The sequence below is a fragment of the Diadema setosum genome, chromosome 17 (assembly GCF_964275005.1).
Source record: "Diadema setosum chromosome 17, eeDiaSeto1, whole genome shotgun sequence".
Classification (NCBI taxonomy): Eukaryota; Metazoa; Echinodermata; class Echinoidea; order Diadematoida; family Diadematidae; genus Diadema; species Diadema setosum.
In genome coordinates this window covers 7,797,409-7,813,314 of record NC_092701.1, presented here as the reverse complement: position 1 = coordinate 7,813,314, position 15,906 = coordinate 7,797,409, and the positions used below count along the sequence as shown (strand labels likewise).

General features: G+C 39.8%; 1 protein-coding gene across 1 annotated transcript in view; it reads right to left on the bottom strand.

The window, feature by feature from the left end:
- Nucleotides 1-15,645, bottom strand: part of LOC140240385 (ras-related protein Rab-14) — a 30,219-nt gene extending 14,574 nt beyond the window's left edge. The window contains exons 1-2 of the mRNA XM_072320156.1: nucleotides 15,450-15,645; nucleotides 2,052-2,171 (exon numbers count right to left, since the gene is read on the bottom strand). Coding sequence (XP_072176257.1) covers nucleotides 2,052-2,157 — 106 coding nt within the window. The 5' untranslated portion in view covers nucleotides 2,158-2,171; nucleotides 15,450-15,645. The remainder of the gene's footprint in view (nucleotides 1-2,051; nucleotides 2,172-15,449) is intronic.
- Between the last annotated feature and the right edge of the window lie 261 nt (nucleotides 15,646-15,906).

Here is a 15,906-nt window from a genome sequence, read left to right as displayed (position 1 = left end):
GGAACATTATCTATTACACTGCAAACAACACACAAATCAACGTACAAATCTCATGCGTGCTATCCATAAGCAATCACTACACATCTCTGATTTACTCGCAAATCACAAAGCTCTGGACGCAGTTATTGCCTATGTCAAGGAAACCAACAAATATCACAGTATTTAAGATTGCATAACTTTGCTGTAGCATGGACTTTGCAAAGTCTTGCAGAATGTACATGTACTTTATCATTTTGCAAACGTAGATTTCAAGATATTTTGTGAGTCGTATTATATGTTATTATGCATTATTGGTATTATCAATTACTTGTTTATTAATAATGTCTCCCACGTTGCTGTGGAATGCATTTGAAGAGGTATATACATGTATCATACATCTTCATAAATAATTGCGAGTTGCCTATACACACGTCATGTTGGCATATATCTGCTTATCAATGATATGTGGGTTTTTGTGTTTGTTTGTTTTGTTTTGTTTTGTTTTGTTTTGTTTTTCTTTCTTTTTTTCATGCTTGATTGTGATAAATCTCACTTATGTTTTATTTAGTCTCGTTTTCCCCTTCCCAGTACACAGGGGAAGGACTTTCATTCTCCCCTATCAGCGTAATAGACCTTCACGACATTCGCAGCGGACATCGCTCTCCGGTCCCCTCCGACAACAAGCCCACCTTTGAATTGGTCAGCCGTCACGTCGAGGCCTCCATCCGTCCACCTCGCCTATAGGTGCCGGAATCTGCAGCAAGCGGGTTTGGGGAGTCACTCGCTGCTGCAGATCCCGGCATCTCCCTCAATGGGTCTCTATTATATAAAATATATTCATGTATATTGTCTTACGTTCCTTGCGTGCGTTTCCCTAGCAAGAACAGGGGATCCTTTCGTTCATATACCTATAGTGTAATTTTATAAATGATACACCTTTCATCATTTTTGTGGTGAGAACAACTTAAAAATATTTGTTAATCCCCTTTCGTATGAGTCGCCTGCACCTAATTAATACTTTAAATCTATGGTTTGAATTTATTTTGAAGATTATTATGACTCCCACTTTCTGGCACTAAATTGTACTTTTTATTTTTTGGGGCTTGAAGCCCGCAGGTATACTCATACGTCTTTGATTCCAGGATTATATCTGTATCATATTTCTCCGTTGTTTGCTGCAAATATTTTTCTGTATCAACGCCTTAGAGCTCCTTGATATAAACACTGCAAATATTTTTCTGTATATGCAAGTACTTTTCTGTATCAACGCCTTAGAGCTCCTTGATATAAACACTGTATATATATATTTTTTCATCTTCTTCTTTCTTTCGAAACAATGATACAGTTATAGTAATTTTATCTATTTTGTAAAAAACATATCATTGTGTGTGTGCTCTATTTAAATACTGTACATTATTTTGGGTTGAACCATGATATGGAAGTGTCTGTGCGTGGTTGAAGGTGTGTGTATGTGGTTGAGTGTGTGCACGTGGATGAGTTAGTGTGCGGTACACGCGCGCGTGTATTGTGTAATTATTTGAGTTTGTCTGAAGAATAATATGAGGTATTCATCAATATCATATGAGCTCCCTCGTGGAGACGTAATGAGCTCCTTTATGGAGACAATATGAGCTCCCTCGTGGAGACTTTATGAGCTCCTTTGTGGAGACAATATGAGCTCCCTCGTGGAGACGATATGAGCTCCCTCGAGGAGACTTGGTATGCATTTAATATTCTTGTTTATATCTCTTTAAGATCTATAATGTTTGTTTTATGTTATAAGTGCTGTCTGGGGCAAATTATTTGTATAGGGCCCCATTTCTCTCTCTCTCTCTTCTTTCGATCTTTAAAATAACAACAACATACATTATACATACAATCAAATCATATCTACATTATCTTTAAAAATGTATATCAATAATAAGCATGATATATTTGTAATTGCTGTTACGATGTAATTTCAGCTGACAGGACTGGTATCTTTGCTTCATTAGTAGTCAAAGTAACTGATACAGATTTGTATGAATTCATATTAACACAGAAATAAAGAGCAGATAGTCAATCATACTTACATTTTTTCTCTGTAAATTGATGTAAGAGACATGACTTCCCCACTCCCATGTCTCCTATGATGATGTATTTGAAAATATAAGAGTAGTTGTATGGCCCGGCAGCCATGGCTAGATGTGTGCCTGAAAGATACAAGCAAAAAACATCACTTAAAAGCTGAGTACGTGGGACTATGATCATCATGGCATGCCTTCTACGTGTACAGTGCATTTGTATGTTTTGTAGTAATGTCAACAGCACTGCGCTATCATGGTGTGTGAATGCAATTTGCAGCATAAAACCAAAACACACACTTGGAATACAAATTGGATATAATGTAACAGACACACTGATAGAGGTGGATGAACCTATGCACACACAACATACAGCAAGAAACCTTGGTCCCATGTTTATGCCAATACATCCACCACGTACTGTAGTAGCACTGGTTTAAAACCATGGTTTGGGCTTTCATACACCTTCATTTACTGTACTCTATCCTGACAGATGAGTGATGCCTAAAACTGAACCCTTAGTCACAAAATTGTGTTTATGAAATTTAATATTTCAAGAAAAAAAGTATGATAGCAATTTCCAGTTAATCATTCATGAGTGCAGGTGGAAGGATTTCCCATCGACCCCGTATCACCGACTGATGTCAGAAACAATGTTTGAAATGGACTAGACAAAGGAAAGGTCCCAAAGATGTACTGCACATAGTGTGCACTGTATCCTTTGTCTAAATTGTAGATGTAGATTGTAGATGTATCGTATCGAGTCATCTAATAATCCAAAGAGCTCAACAGCTGCATTATATACAGCTCAGTTATGCCATGTGATATCCCTAACAAACCGGGTGCAATGTACAACTTATTTTGAGTACTGCATTTAAAAACAAACTGCTTTGCCTAATATTCATGATGTTTAACATGTTCATTTAAGCTTGCCTGAATGCAACTACACGTAGGATACACGCAGACCCAACTACTGTAAAAGTGGATATTTTCGCACGACTAATTTTTCACGCTTGGCAGGGTAAGAAGAGTTTCGCATGTTTTTAATTCCGCGGAATCAAGACATCACACACAGGAATGTACGGCAAGCAAAAATATTCGCATGCTTTTATTTTCGCGCTAGTTTCTGGTTGCGCGAAATGCGCGAAAATTTCAACACCGTGAAAATTTCCACTTTTACAGTAGGCGATGACCCATAAGCTGCACTCATACGCACAAAACAGCAGGATAACAATCACAATCCATATCTCGAGACAAGCTGCACTCATACGCACAAAAGAGCAGGATAACAATCACAATCCATACATATGTATCTCAAGACAAGCTGCCCTCATGTATACGCACGAAATAGCAGGATAACAATCACAATCCATATCTCGAGATTTTATGCTTGGCGTTCGCATGGACAGAAATAGGGGGATAACGATCGTGATAAAAATCTCAAGATTTTTTCCACGTGTTCACATGGACAGAAATGTCCCACTAATTGCCAATCACAATAATTTGTCAACAAATTTGCCAATGCATGAAATCTGCCACACTGGCGCACACCGTGCACTTCAATGCATAAGCTTCTCTTTGCCATTCTGTCTTGCATGTAACAAAGGTATGTTCCCCATGCTGTACTGATCTGCGCTTTGAATGATGGGATATTAAATCTCGAGATTATTTGCCCGAGCGTTCACATAGTCACCAAAGGGGTAAATTACAATGTACCTCAGAAATATGCACAAGATTTCTTTGGGTTTGCATCGTGATGCTGATCACGATGAAGAGTGGGGATTTTTGAGTCCACATGGGCAAAAATCTCAAGACTTTGATCGCGATGCAAATCTCAAGATTTACACTGTATGTACCTCGCTATTAATTCACCTAAGTGTGAATACCAAGTTAGGAGAATACATGTACATTGTAAATGATACACCCAGAGTCTTGGATCAAATCAGTCTGCTCGTATGAGTGGAGTATTCACGTGTACGCAGAACAATGTACAATACAGGCAGCCTGAAAGAAGACAATTGTTCTCCCCAATTTACATCACAAAGGGACATGCCTTGTGCGCCAGGGACATGAACAGCAGGCTGCACTACTAGGGCCTTTCACCCTATAAAATGACTATGACACCCCTGGAGTTGCAACCTTTAAATGGGGGTTTAGCACTCACTTGTCCCAGGGAGGTGGAGTTCCCACCTCCCTGCTTGTCCTGTTCACACACACACACACACACACACACACACCCACACACACACTTGATATAAAATGGTTTTCAAAAATCGATGTTTGCAAGGTGAAGTAAAAACGGTATAAAATCAGTCCATCTTTATTTTTTTGTATTTAACTCTTTGTGTGTCCCTGACTTCTTCTTTTTTTTTAAATCCTATAATGCAACTCCTCTGGTCATTGCTCAGGCATGCTTAGTCTAGAGATTTGAAGCTCCTCATTTGCAGCCATGTGATTTTTAGGGGGGGCTTGTGTAAATGGTGACAAATACAAATTGATTTTCGCATCGCATTGCAAAAAACAACAACAACAATTCCTGCATGTGAATGTGACTTTTATAGTTGTATCTGTACTCTTGATACAAATTAAGTTAAAGAAATCACATAAGTTTCAAACAAAGGCAAAATAGCTTTAATATTACATTTATATGTATGTGATGTATGTCACCAGAAAGTGTAACTATCCTTCGCATTTCTTCTTCCTATAGCATTCCACTGTAATAAGACTCTGTCACTCATATCAAGTCACAACTAGTCAAGTATTGTTTATCAACCACAGTGCTGGAGAAAAAAAGTTGCCACTCTTTCAAGGCACAGTTGATAAGTATCAAATTTCAGATCAGGGGGGGGGGGCATTGTTTGGGTAATGAAGCATCACAACCCATCAGCACTGTGCAGTATACTGTTCATAATGTACTAACTGAATAAACTGAGTACACTGTGTACAGGAGCTTTATACAAGTACACTTTCAATGATCCACGGAGTCAATTCTTCCTACATGTACATACAGAAAATCCTTGTGATATGAAAGAACTTGTCACTGTATGAAAGTGAAATGTTGCTTTTTGCACAGTTCAGATTGTTTGATATTTTCTTCCTGTACATGATGCTGACCCTTGTACGGTCATTAGTAAATACAAGGATGTAGGCCTACATTCCATATGGTTTAAAACAGCAAATGTGATGGAAATAGAATTAAATGACCTTCTCATACAAAGATCATCTGTTGTACATATTTTGGAATTCAGTATTCATCCCTAAACATTTCATCCACATTGTTTGACTGTGCATGATCAAAGAGCAGGATGCTAAAAACCCAACTGCCCGTTAGTCCTGGGCAACAGAAACCCAACTGTGTGGGGCCTTTGCCTACATGTAAATTCCCACTTTGGGTTAACTATACACAGCCCTGTCGCTGTACACAAGTGTAAGTCGCGACAGGGCTGTACGGTGTGGACACTCCGTAATCTCTGTATTCCGGGGAGCCGACGCGATTTTGAATTTACTGCACCATATTTGTTACTGAGACTACATAAGGTGAAAACTTTATCTATTTAGCTACCGTTTTCAGCTATTGATATTGATACTCATTTTAGAACTTACCAAAAATTGCACCTTTTTTAATCCTGTACGCCGCAGAAACTGTAGAAATTGCAGAAATGATTCGAAATGTCGGCGCAGCACTGGGCAAAGAGGGCGCTGTCGACTTCGCGGGCGTACAAACTCTAGCAGCGCAATTTGCATCGTTCAAAGCTGGGAAAGGTTTATTTTGAATGGCCCCGCGATGATCACAGCATTCCGGGTTAAGATTGGACTTTTTGCTCAGTGTATGTTGCGTGAGGGCTCACTATGGACTGAAATACCATGCTCATAGTCCAAGTATCTCAATTCACGTGAGTGATTCATAAAATTTGTGAAAAGAATGTAGAAATTTTCAATAGTTTTGTTGTTGTGTTGGCCGTGTTCAAGGGGTTTAGTAGATATGTGTATGGGGTTCCGTAGATATGTGTATCACACACCGTCAGACCCCGTGCTAGCTTAGCGCACGGGGTCTGGTCGGGCTAACTTTGGGTAAGCAGGTGAAATATCTCACATAAGCTAATGCCCACCAGATTGTTTAGTCAGATGATACAATCATTCACATTGTCGTATACATTGTACCTACCTGCACAATTTTCCCCACAACATAGACAAGCACTGTAGTTCTAATGGTACAAGAGCATCAGTTGGCAGTTAATTAACTTTATGGCCTTGAACACTCACTTTAACATTCATATTAACTGTCTTGCAGATGATTCTCATTCAATGGAAGTGCATGGGGTTGAAAAGCACACTTAAAAATAAAAACAAAACAAAACAAAATCGCACCCACTTTTTCACTTTACTCCGTAATGAAACAAAGAAAGTACGGATACTTGTGCATGACCTCATTCTTTAATTTTTATCACCAGACTGTCGCCAATTCATTATCAACCTGTACATGCATAAAACATATCCCATTGAGGACCGATTTTGCTGTAACACACATCTCCCACAGACACCTGCCCAAGATTCTCGGGACTCTTCTTCAACTAATAGTGATGATGATGATTAATTAGTAGTAGTAGTAGTAAATAGTAGAAGTAGTAGTAGTAGTAGTAGTAGTAGTAGTAGTAGTAGTAGTAGTAGTAGTAGCAGTAGAAGTAGTAGTAGTAGTAGTAGTAGTAGCAGTAGTAGTAGAAGTAGTAGTAGTAGTAGTAGTAGTAGTAGTAGTAGTAGTAATAGTAGTAGTAGTAGTAGTAGTAATAAGTCATATACATGAATATAATAATCAAGATGATGATAATGAAAATAACAATACAAACATTAAATAAAAACTACAACTACAATGACTCTACTTTGGGCAACTGGCTAGATTAAATGATATATTCGCAGCATGAAAATTTCGCAAATTGGAACCAACGGCCTTTCTCGCAGCAAGAAATTTTCGCGTATTGCCACTGGCATCCAATGCATATTGTGTAGGCAAGAACTTTCGTGTGCATTTTAATTTTGTGAATGTTGTCGCTCGCGAAATTCACGAAATTAAAATGCACGTGAACATTCCTTAATTTACAGTACTTTATAGCAGATACTCAGATTCTGAAGAAAACAGCAGCTCACATTATGAAATGGAAAGTTCAAGTGATCACCAGTGGCCACTGCACTATACATGTAGTTGGCTGCCAGATTTTATCACAGTACACAAGCTCATAAACAGGCTTCATAAAATTTGCAGTTTCTATCTGCTGAACCTAAATTCAGTGCGAAGAGCAAGGGGTGCACTGTATGGATTACATCCTTTTTCTGTACTGCAGAATGTTCAAATCAAAATTGAACACAGTACTTCACAATAGGACCTGTTTAGATATGATAAAATAGGCTTGATAACATATCATTTCAAAAGAATAAAAATTTGAGAGTTACTCTGTTTACCACAAACAAAATGTTTGGTAGATTACTTTCTGTATCGTGTAAGTGTGCGATACAGTGACTTTTGAGCTATGCAATGTCCACTACATTACAAATGGTGCACGCATGTGCCCACTTAACTCACTTGTGCTAAAAGTTTAGCACTTCAGGGCTGCCTCTGAAGCAATACTTGCCTGTATAAAGAGTCTGTAATGAATCCACACCTGCCTTTTTTAAATGACTTGTAGTACATGTACTGATGTGATGAGATTAAAAAACAGGGGGCCTACAATGACTTATACTTGTATGCAAGTAATATGTACATTGTAGTTATGCTTTAACCTAATATACAGGGTGTAACATGTAATAATTAAGTGTACAGAAAGCAAAGCTTGAAAGACATGCTATACTTGTACCAACAATACAATTGTATGTACCACAACAACCAGTGTGCCAAAATATTACTGCTGCAGTGACAGAGAAACCACTGGGATCCACATGTGTCTGTATTATAGGCATAATTTTCTTGGTGTATAGACAATAAAATGTGCCAAGACCATGTGTGAGTATTTAAGGTCATATTTTAAAAGTAAAAATGGCGGCGGGGGGGGGGGGGGGGTATTTCTCTCCACCAAAATAGTTTCTCAACAGTTAATTGTTTATTTGTTCTCTGAATGGAAACATGCAGCACTTATACCCCTTTCAGGTAATCGTGGATGCGGATAATAGGAGCACTAAGTCGTAAAATTTCGATTACATGAACGGGAGAGGAGTAGAAAAGTGCGCATTATTTTGATGCTGCTATTATGCGCATAATTGCAGCATGAGGAGTAGATCGAGAATACATGAACGCGTTTTACGACTTATCCGCACTAACATTCCACAGTTCGGTCAAAGGTCACTCGATTTCCCACACAACCGCTGATTGCTGAGCTTGAGCGCGCGAGAGGTGTGCATACACGTGAGGATATTCAACGGAAACATTACGTCATTATAGAGGCGTGCGCAGTAACCATGACAAATAACTCGCACAAATAACTCGCACCATTATATGAACGGGTGCTCGTAAAAGTAGTGCGCACTTCATGGGATATATGAACGCGATTTTGACTACTTCATCCGCATTATTTGGATGCGGATAATTGAACCGCGATTACCTGAAAGGGGTATCATTCCTCACATGGACAATAGTCTTCAAGTTACCGGTAGGTGTAGATGTGGTAGGTACAGTTGAACCTCTCTTATCCGGCCTCCCTTTATCCGGATCTCTCTATTACAGTATACGGACGCAATCTCGCCGTGATTTTTTTTCAATAATTACGGGAGGAAAGGGGGATTCCCAACTCCTTGACAACTCCTACCCAAACACACATGAATTACATATTACTTCCAACATGATTAACATACATTACATCAAATTTCCTTCCAAATTGCTTACCTCCAGACATTTCAACATCCCCAAATGTAACAATGAAAAGGTTGCAGTATACACATTACTACATGTGGTACTACAATGGGCTACATCAGTACATACATTGTATGTATGTATATGTACTGTACATGTATAAAGCATTGAGTCTCCCTTATCCGGCCAAATCCCTTATCCAGATGAGCCCCGGTCCCGACTTGTCCGGATACGAGAGGTTCAACTGTACATGATAATGCATTACAAATTGATATACTGTATGAACACCCATGCATGTATCGATGTACAAAGTTTTACCAAATGTTATCACTTTTGAATACCGGTGCACAGAGAACATAATCCTGCACGTGTGCACAGAAAGATGATTGACCACTTTTTTTTAATACTTTTTTTTTCTTTCTTTTTTTGGTCTCAGAAGGAAGGACGACAGGATGGATAGGATGTGACTGTCTACCAGGAAATATGTGGTGGTTCACGAGTATAATGTATTTGGTAAGATTTTGTTTTGTTTCTTTGTTTGTTTAATTTCCATCTGAGAAGATGGCTGGATAACTCATATTCATTCTAATTGGTCTTCCATGGGGTCCAGTTGGATGCGAGGCCGTATCACTTCACAAGGTTTGTGCACCCTCCTGTGTACTTTGCAATAAATGACTGAAGCCGTGTCTTTTACATGCATGAGTTGTGACTCTCTCACACAGGACCTACATGTATCCGAAGGACAGGGGCAGTATGATATCACACATTCCCATCTATATAGGACATTGTAGCAGCGCATTACAAATATAATTGATCAATACTATATATTGCTAAGTGAGACTTTGGAATCGAACCTAGGTTCTTTGGATCTGGAGGCAGACATGCTACATGTAGACCAACTGTGCCAAACACTGCCCCCTACTATACATGTAGTGACATGCTATGGATGTGACAGTGGAGCCTAAAGCTAAAGACTGGGATGTACACCCAGAGACACTAGTCTGGCAGGGGATAAAAGGGTATTCCCCTAGATATTGTAGAAGACCAATCAATGGTGATTGCTTCCCTTTGAGGTAGCTTCAGGTCACACTACAGTAGCATTCACACAGACAAAGTAGCGTGATAACTATCACGATCCAAATCTCAAGATTTTTTGCACCCCCTCATCAGGACAGAAATATCCTGCTAATTGCCGATCGCAATAATTTGTCAACAAAACTGTGCATGCCTGAAATCACTGAAATGGTGAGCCTGACTTGCAATTGTGTTCGTGCGCTATTCAATCGTACATATTTTGAATGATAGGATTATTTAACAAAATCTCGAGATGTTTTGCTCCAGCTTTCACTCACTCACCATGGTGCGAATTATAGTGCTATTTCTCAAAATATCGCAGGCACTTCAGAATTAGAGCTATCTGTAATACTCAAGCTTGCAAGGGGATAATCAAAGCAAAGAGTGGTCTTTAGATGTGAGGTCATGTCAGGTCATAGCCCCGAACTGATGTACTGTACACTGTATGCTAGTTTTCGTACTGTACTACAAAAGTTCAGTGGGTCATACAAACTGTACATTGTACAACTGAACATACGTACATTATACAACTGGGATACGTACATTTGTACAATGGTACCGGGCAAGGTCTTACAAAGGTGTCTTGTACATGACACAAAAACAAAGCAATGACGACTGAGCATCTGGACTATTGGAATTTTTATGGTCACATACATGTACATGTAGGCAATGAAGATTTTTCTTGTCATCGTAAATGTAAAATAAATCAACTTCTTATGGGGGGGGGGGGATAGGACCACAGAGATTTTCATTATAACGTCAAGTACCTTGTAAACTGTGCTCATAATTGTACAAGTTTCCACTGTAAATGGTATACTGGTATCACATTTAATACTGTAATGGCCCCAAGTGAGAGTTCAAACACAAAAGAATAGCTAATACTATAGATGGATGTCATGGGAAAATACTAGATACAGCACAGGTTTACAATTTTTTCTGTACCAAGAACCTATATTCAGTATCAGATTTTGATTCATTTTTAAAAAATAGTCTGTTTCTAAATCATTTTAAAAATTTCAGGAAATCAAAACAGATCTACAGTTCAAAATAGACAACCAAAGGTCTGAGAGATCATTGAAAGGATTGCTGAGTAATGCATGAATCCCTCTTTTAATTCACTGACATCATAAACCTAATTCAGTACGCTATGGAAACCTACAGTCTACAGGACAGGATTCTGAAATGTCAGTTTAAGCGCACATTTGTGACCTTGATTTCTGGCATTGATTTGGATGACGTACCCAATCTTGTTAGATAGATAGGAACTTACAGGAAACGATCAAGCAAGTTCACTACTAGGATCTACCACCATGTAGGCTGATAGACCCATAGATACAATACTTCAAGGACTCGGTCTTACTGTAGAATACCCTGACTTGCCAAATATGCAAGTGTCAGTACATATACACTACTAGCTGTAACTACCCAGTAGGGTTGGGTAGTGTAGAATGACAATGTTGATTGGGCAATATTGTACAACTGTACTTTTGTATTGTATCCACATACAAGATATCTTGAATTCTACAATTAACCAAATTGCAGCAGAATCACAGGAAATACTTACTGGCGTATTTCCAATCACTCACTTAAATTTGAACCAAATCGGTTGTCAGAAAGCATTGATATTGTTGTCTACTTTCTTGTCATTGCTCAAAACAATTCACTCTTTGGGAGCGATGTAAAATGTAAATACATGTAGTTTACGCACAACGCATGACGCACGACGCACGACGGACGCCAGACGAAGAACGATCACAATAGCTCACATGAGCCGAGTGAGCTAAATAAGCCTGATAACCATTGAAAATGAGGAGAAAATTAGTGGGTTTTTTTTTTTTTTTGTTTCATATTCTATAGTACCATACCCTTCAATTCAACTCAACTGGTGCTCAGACATGATAACCCGTTGAAGATGGTCTGATTTTGCTACAACACGCATATTTCCCATAGACCCCTACCCGAGCATATTCGGGACTCGTCTTCAACTGGTTTTTGACACATGAAACTGCACTGGACGGTTGAGCAATTTTTGTGCTACCATAAGCAAGTGCACAGGAAAAAGTCACACATGAAACAGCAACAACTGTGTACATGTATGCAGAGCTCATTTCGCCCGGAGACTGCAGGAAGTGATACAATACTGTACTTCTGCATTTTTGACATACAATGGAGTTGTAGCGAATTACAGCTGATATTGTGGAATATTCCTAATCTAAAAGCTGGGCAAACTTTTGTGCACGATGTATGGGCCCATCTACAAATTGTACCATACACACGCAAGCTGTGTCAAGCGTACCAAACTACATGTATACTGTTGCTGTATGTCACTTGGTGAATGAGGAAAATATGAACAAACTACATTATTGTAGGAGGTCTAAATGCTGCATTTTGCACTGTAATAACAGATTATGAATACAAGAAGTCTGTAATTATGTCTACATAAAGGCAAGTAACAATACATTTGAGGCATAATTTATCTTCCAGCAGAACTTCAGTTTTCTTGTGGTGATGACTACTGCCAGTAAGGATGAACTAGTACAAATTTTCTGAGGCAGAATCACAGTCCTAAAGCATTTGAGACATTTTCAGGTGATAGATAAACACAACAGTGTTTTCAAACGCATTAAGAAACACTGTAACTTTGACAATAAAAGGCAAATTTGAAATGCATTTGAGACCATAATCCCCTTTCTGCGAGTAGATAAACGCAATGCCATCTTAGAAATGCTTTTAATATCTCAGAGCTGCCCAGGTCAACTTCAGCGGTTTCGGTTGTGGAGAAAAGCCAGCGTCATTTGTGTTTTCTACCCATTGTTTGTGCAGGAATGATGAAGGCGTATTTGGTGGTACAAAGTTGACCTCTGTTTCCCAGGTTGAACAGTGGAAGCAGTTGCACAGTGACAACACTCAAATTGCTAATATTACATGATTGTCAGATAAATGCAGCACCCCGAGAATCATGTATCAAATCATGTTCCTAAGCCCCATTCAAAACGCGTTTTGAAACGTGATTCTCTCTCTCGAGTTAGATAAACAAAGCCTCAGCTCAGTCTGTTCAGGTTGTGATGATGCAAATCTTTCATTGGACTTACTAGATATATCTAGGTTTATACTAGTATTTAACAAGTTAAAGGCACATAGACCCGTTGGTTTAGTCGAATGTGTACAAACGTGGGCGCACGGCACAAGTTTCCTACAGAGACCTACATAGATGCTATCGACTCCTCTTCAGCACTTACGCTAAATTTTCATTTCCGTGAGTCTGAAGAAGTCTGATCCACTGTAGTCAGTGGTCCGATCATAGTTCAGCTCATGATTTGGCCGAGGGGGATGACAGCTTTAGCAAACTTCTTTTGTGACGTCATACTAAGTCTAAGACTAAGACTCAAGAGGCACATAAGCATGCGTCCTGGCATCACTACACTACATACAGACTGCTTGATGCGCAGAGAAGACAACAAAGGCAACATTACCTAGCAACACCTACTGTTGTATGCACTTTACTCTTGATGACAGCTCAACTTTGGCAATCTTCGTATCAATGCTAATGGAGATTGCTAGTAATAGTAGTATCATCCCACAGTGCCCCTACACCCACCGGGTCTAGACACTATGTAGCCCGACCAGACCCCGTGCGCTAAGCTAGCACGGGGTCTGATGGTGTGTGATACACATATCTACGGAACCCCATACACATATCTACTAAACCCCTCGAACACGGCCACACAACAACAAAACTATTGAAAATTTCTACATTCTTTTCACAAATTTTATGAATCACTCACGTGAATTGAGATACTTGGACTATGAGCATGGTATTTCAGTCCATAGTGAGTCCTCACGCAACATACACTGAGCAAAAAGTCCAATCTTAACCCGGAATGCTGTGATCATCACGGGGCCATTCAAAATAAACCTTTCCTAGCCCGACCAGATGCTGTTAATACGCTACGCGAATACAGCATCTGACCAGCGAGCGGGCACCTTCAAAGTGGGGAACCACAACACAACAGAAAACTTATGAAAATTTATACGTTCTTTATAAACAGTGTACACGTTACCAAACGTTACTCACCTTAAGTGCATGCTTGTATTAGAGAAGGTTCGTAAGTCCATTGAGAGCCCTCGTGATAAGTCTGTGGAACCAAAAAAATTATACTTTCTGGCGGATTCCCTACACCGTCGGGGTTCATCGTTGCAGAATTCAAAATGGCGCCTTGATCTCTGCGGAAATCTTTTGCGTGCGTGCGATGCGCTGCGCTTGAGTGTTGGTGTAGCGACTAGCAGCACGGTCGACAGCGCGACCTTTTGAAAGGGCATTCAGATCATGTGACCTCCCTGATATTGGAAATGGCCTGGCGTGAAAGACGATGTACCGTTCGTGAACCGTTCACACATGCTGCATATAACCATCATTTTAGGTAAGTTATTAAATCTAAATTTCAATATTCATAGCATAGATATGAAGTCTCATTATCATTTTGTTCGTCAGACGAGTTTGAAGAGACAAAAAAATGATCTAAAGTATCAAAATTCAATCCGATCGCATGCGATCGTTGGACCCTCTTCGTGTTTGGAGCTTCGCTGGTACAGCCCTGTCGCGCTACGTACGTACAGCGGCGACTGGGCTGTGTATAGTTAAACCTTTCCCAGCTTTGAACATGCAAATTGCGCTGCTAGAGTATATACGGCACTGCGCCCGCGAAGTCGACAGCGCCCTCTTTGCCCAGTGTTGCACCGACTCTGCAATTTCTACGATTTCTGCGGCGTACAGGATTAAAAAAGGTGCAATTTTTGGTAAGTTATAAAATGAGTAGGCCTATATCAATATCAATAGCTGAAAACGGTAGCTAAATAGATAAAGTTTTCACCTTATGTAGTCACACTCTTAGTATTAATAGGCCTAACAGTAACAAATATGGTGCAGTAAATTCAAAATCGCGTCGGCGCCCCGGAATACAGAGATTACGGAGTGTCCACACCGTACAGCCCTGTCGCGACTTACACTTGTGTACAGCGACAGGGCTGTGTATAGTTAGACACTGTATGTGCCTTTTTATTTTTGATTTTATAGCAAGCTGCCCATATTTCCACCATAAAAACTGTCCAAACTTTGACCCCCAGCTATACATTGAAGTAAAATCTATCCGCTATAATCATGGCTACATGTACAGGAATATATTATCTTAATATGCTTGTCGTTCAAATCCTCCACATAATCAACAGAACAACATTATACATATGTACAAGTGTACTAAGCGACTGCCTTGTGAAGTGGTCTGATCGAGAGCATCAGTAGACGTTTGGCAGTACCGGCGAGACATTCCACGACACACACTGTACCATTGTCATTGATTAGTGTACCACTCATCACTGTATGCACTGCCTACCCGATTCCGTGCGCCATTCATCCCCGCCGCATCAATCATACGATCTACAACACACAAACACACTGAAGTCACCGCAACACACGCAATGTTTTGGATGATAAAACTTACGATATGAGCCTAATGCGTCAAATAATTGCCTCCAATGGCAGATAAACAAATGCTTCTACGGAGATTCTGCGATCTGTCAGCACCGCATCAAGATGAAGAGCTACGGAAGCCGAAATATACACGATCTCAAATGCAAGAGCTACGGTTCGGCACTACACGGAAGAGGCGTTATCAGTGCGACAGTCATACCCCGTAGTTCAATATGGCGGCTTTGGATACTCCTCTTGCTGTATGACGTCACTGACCGGCAAATAAGAAGGCAGGGTGGGGTGCTAAAAGTTAATGATAGACCCACTACAGTAATTCAGTTACACAATGGGATTGATATTTGAAACCTACTTTATGATACCCTACAATCAAGTACATTCAAGTCCTTTCGTCATCTCGGGTCGTTTACGGAATACTGCAGTATGATGAGAACTTTCAGCTGTTCTTCTCTCGTCAACGGGGAAAAGAT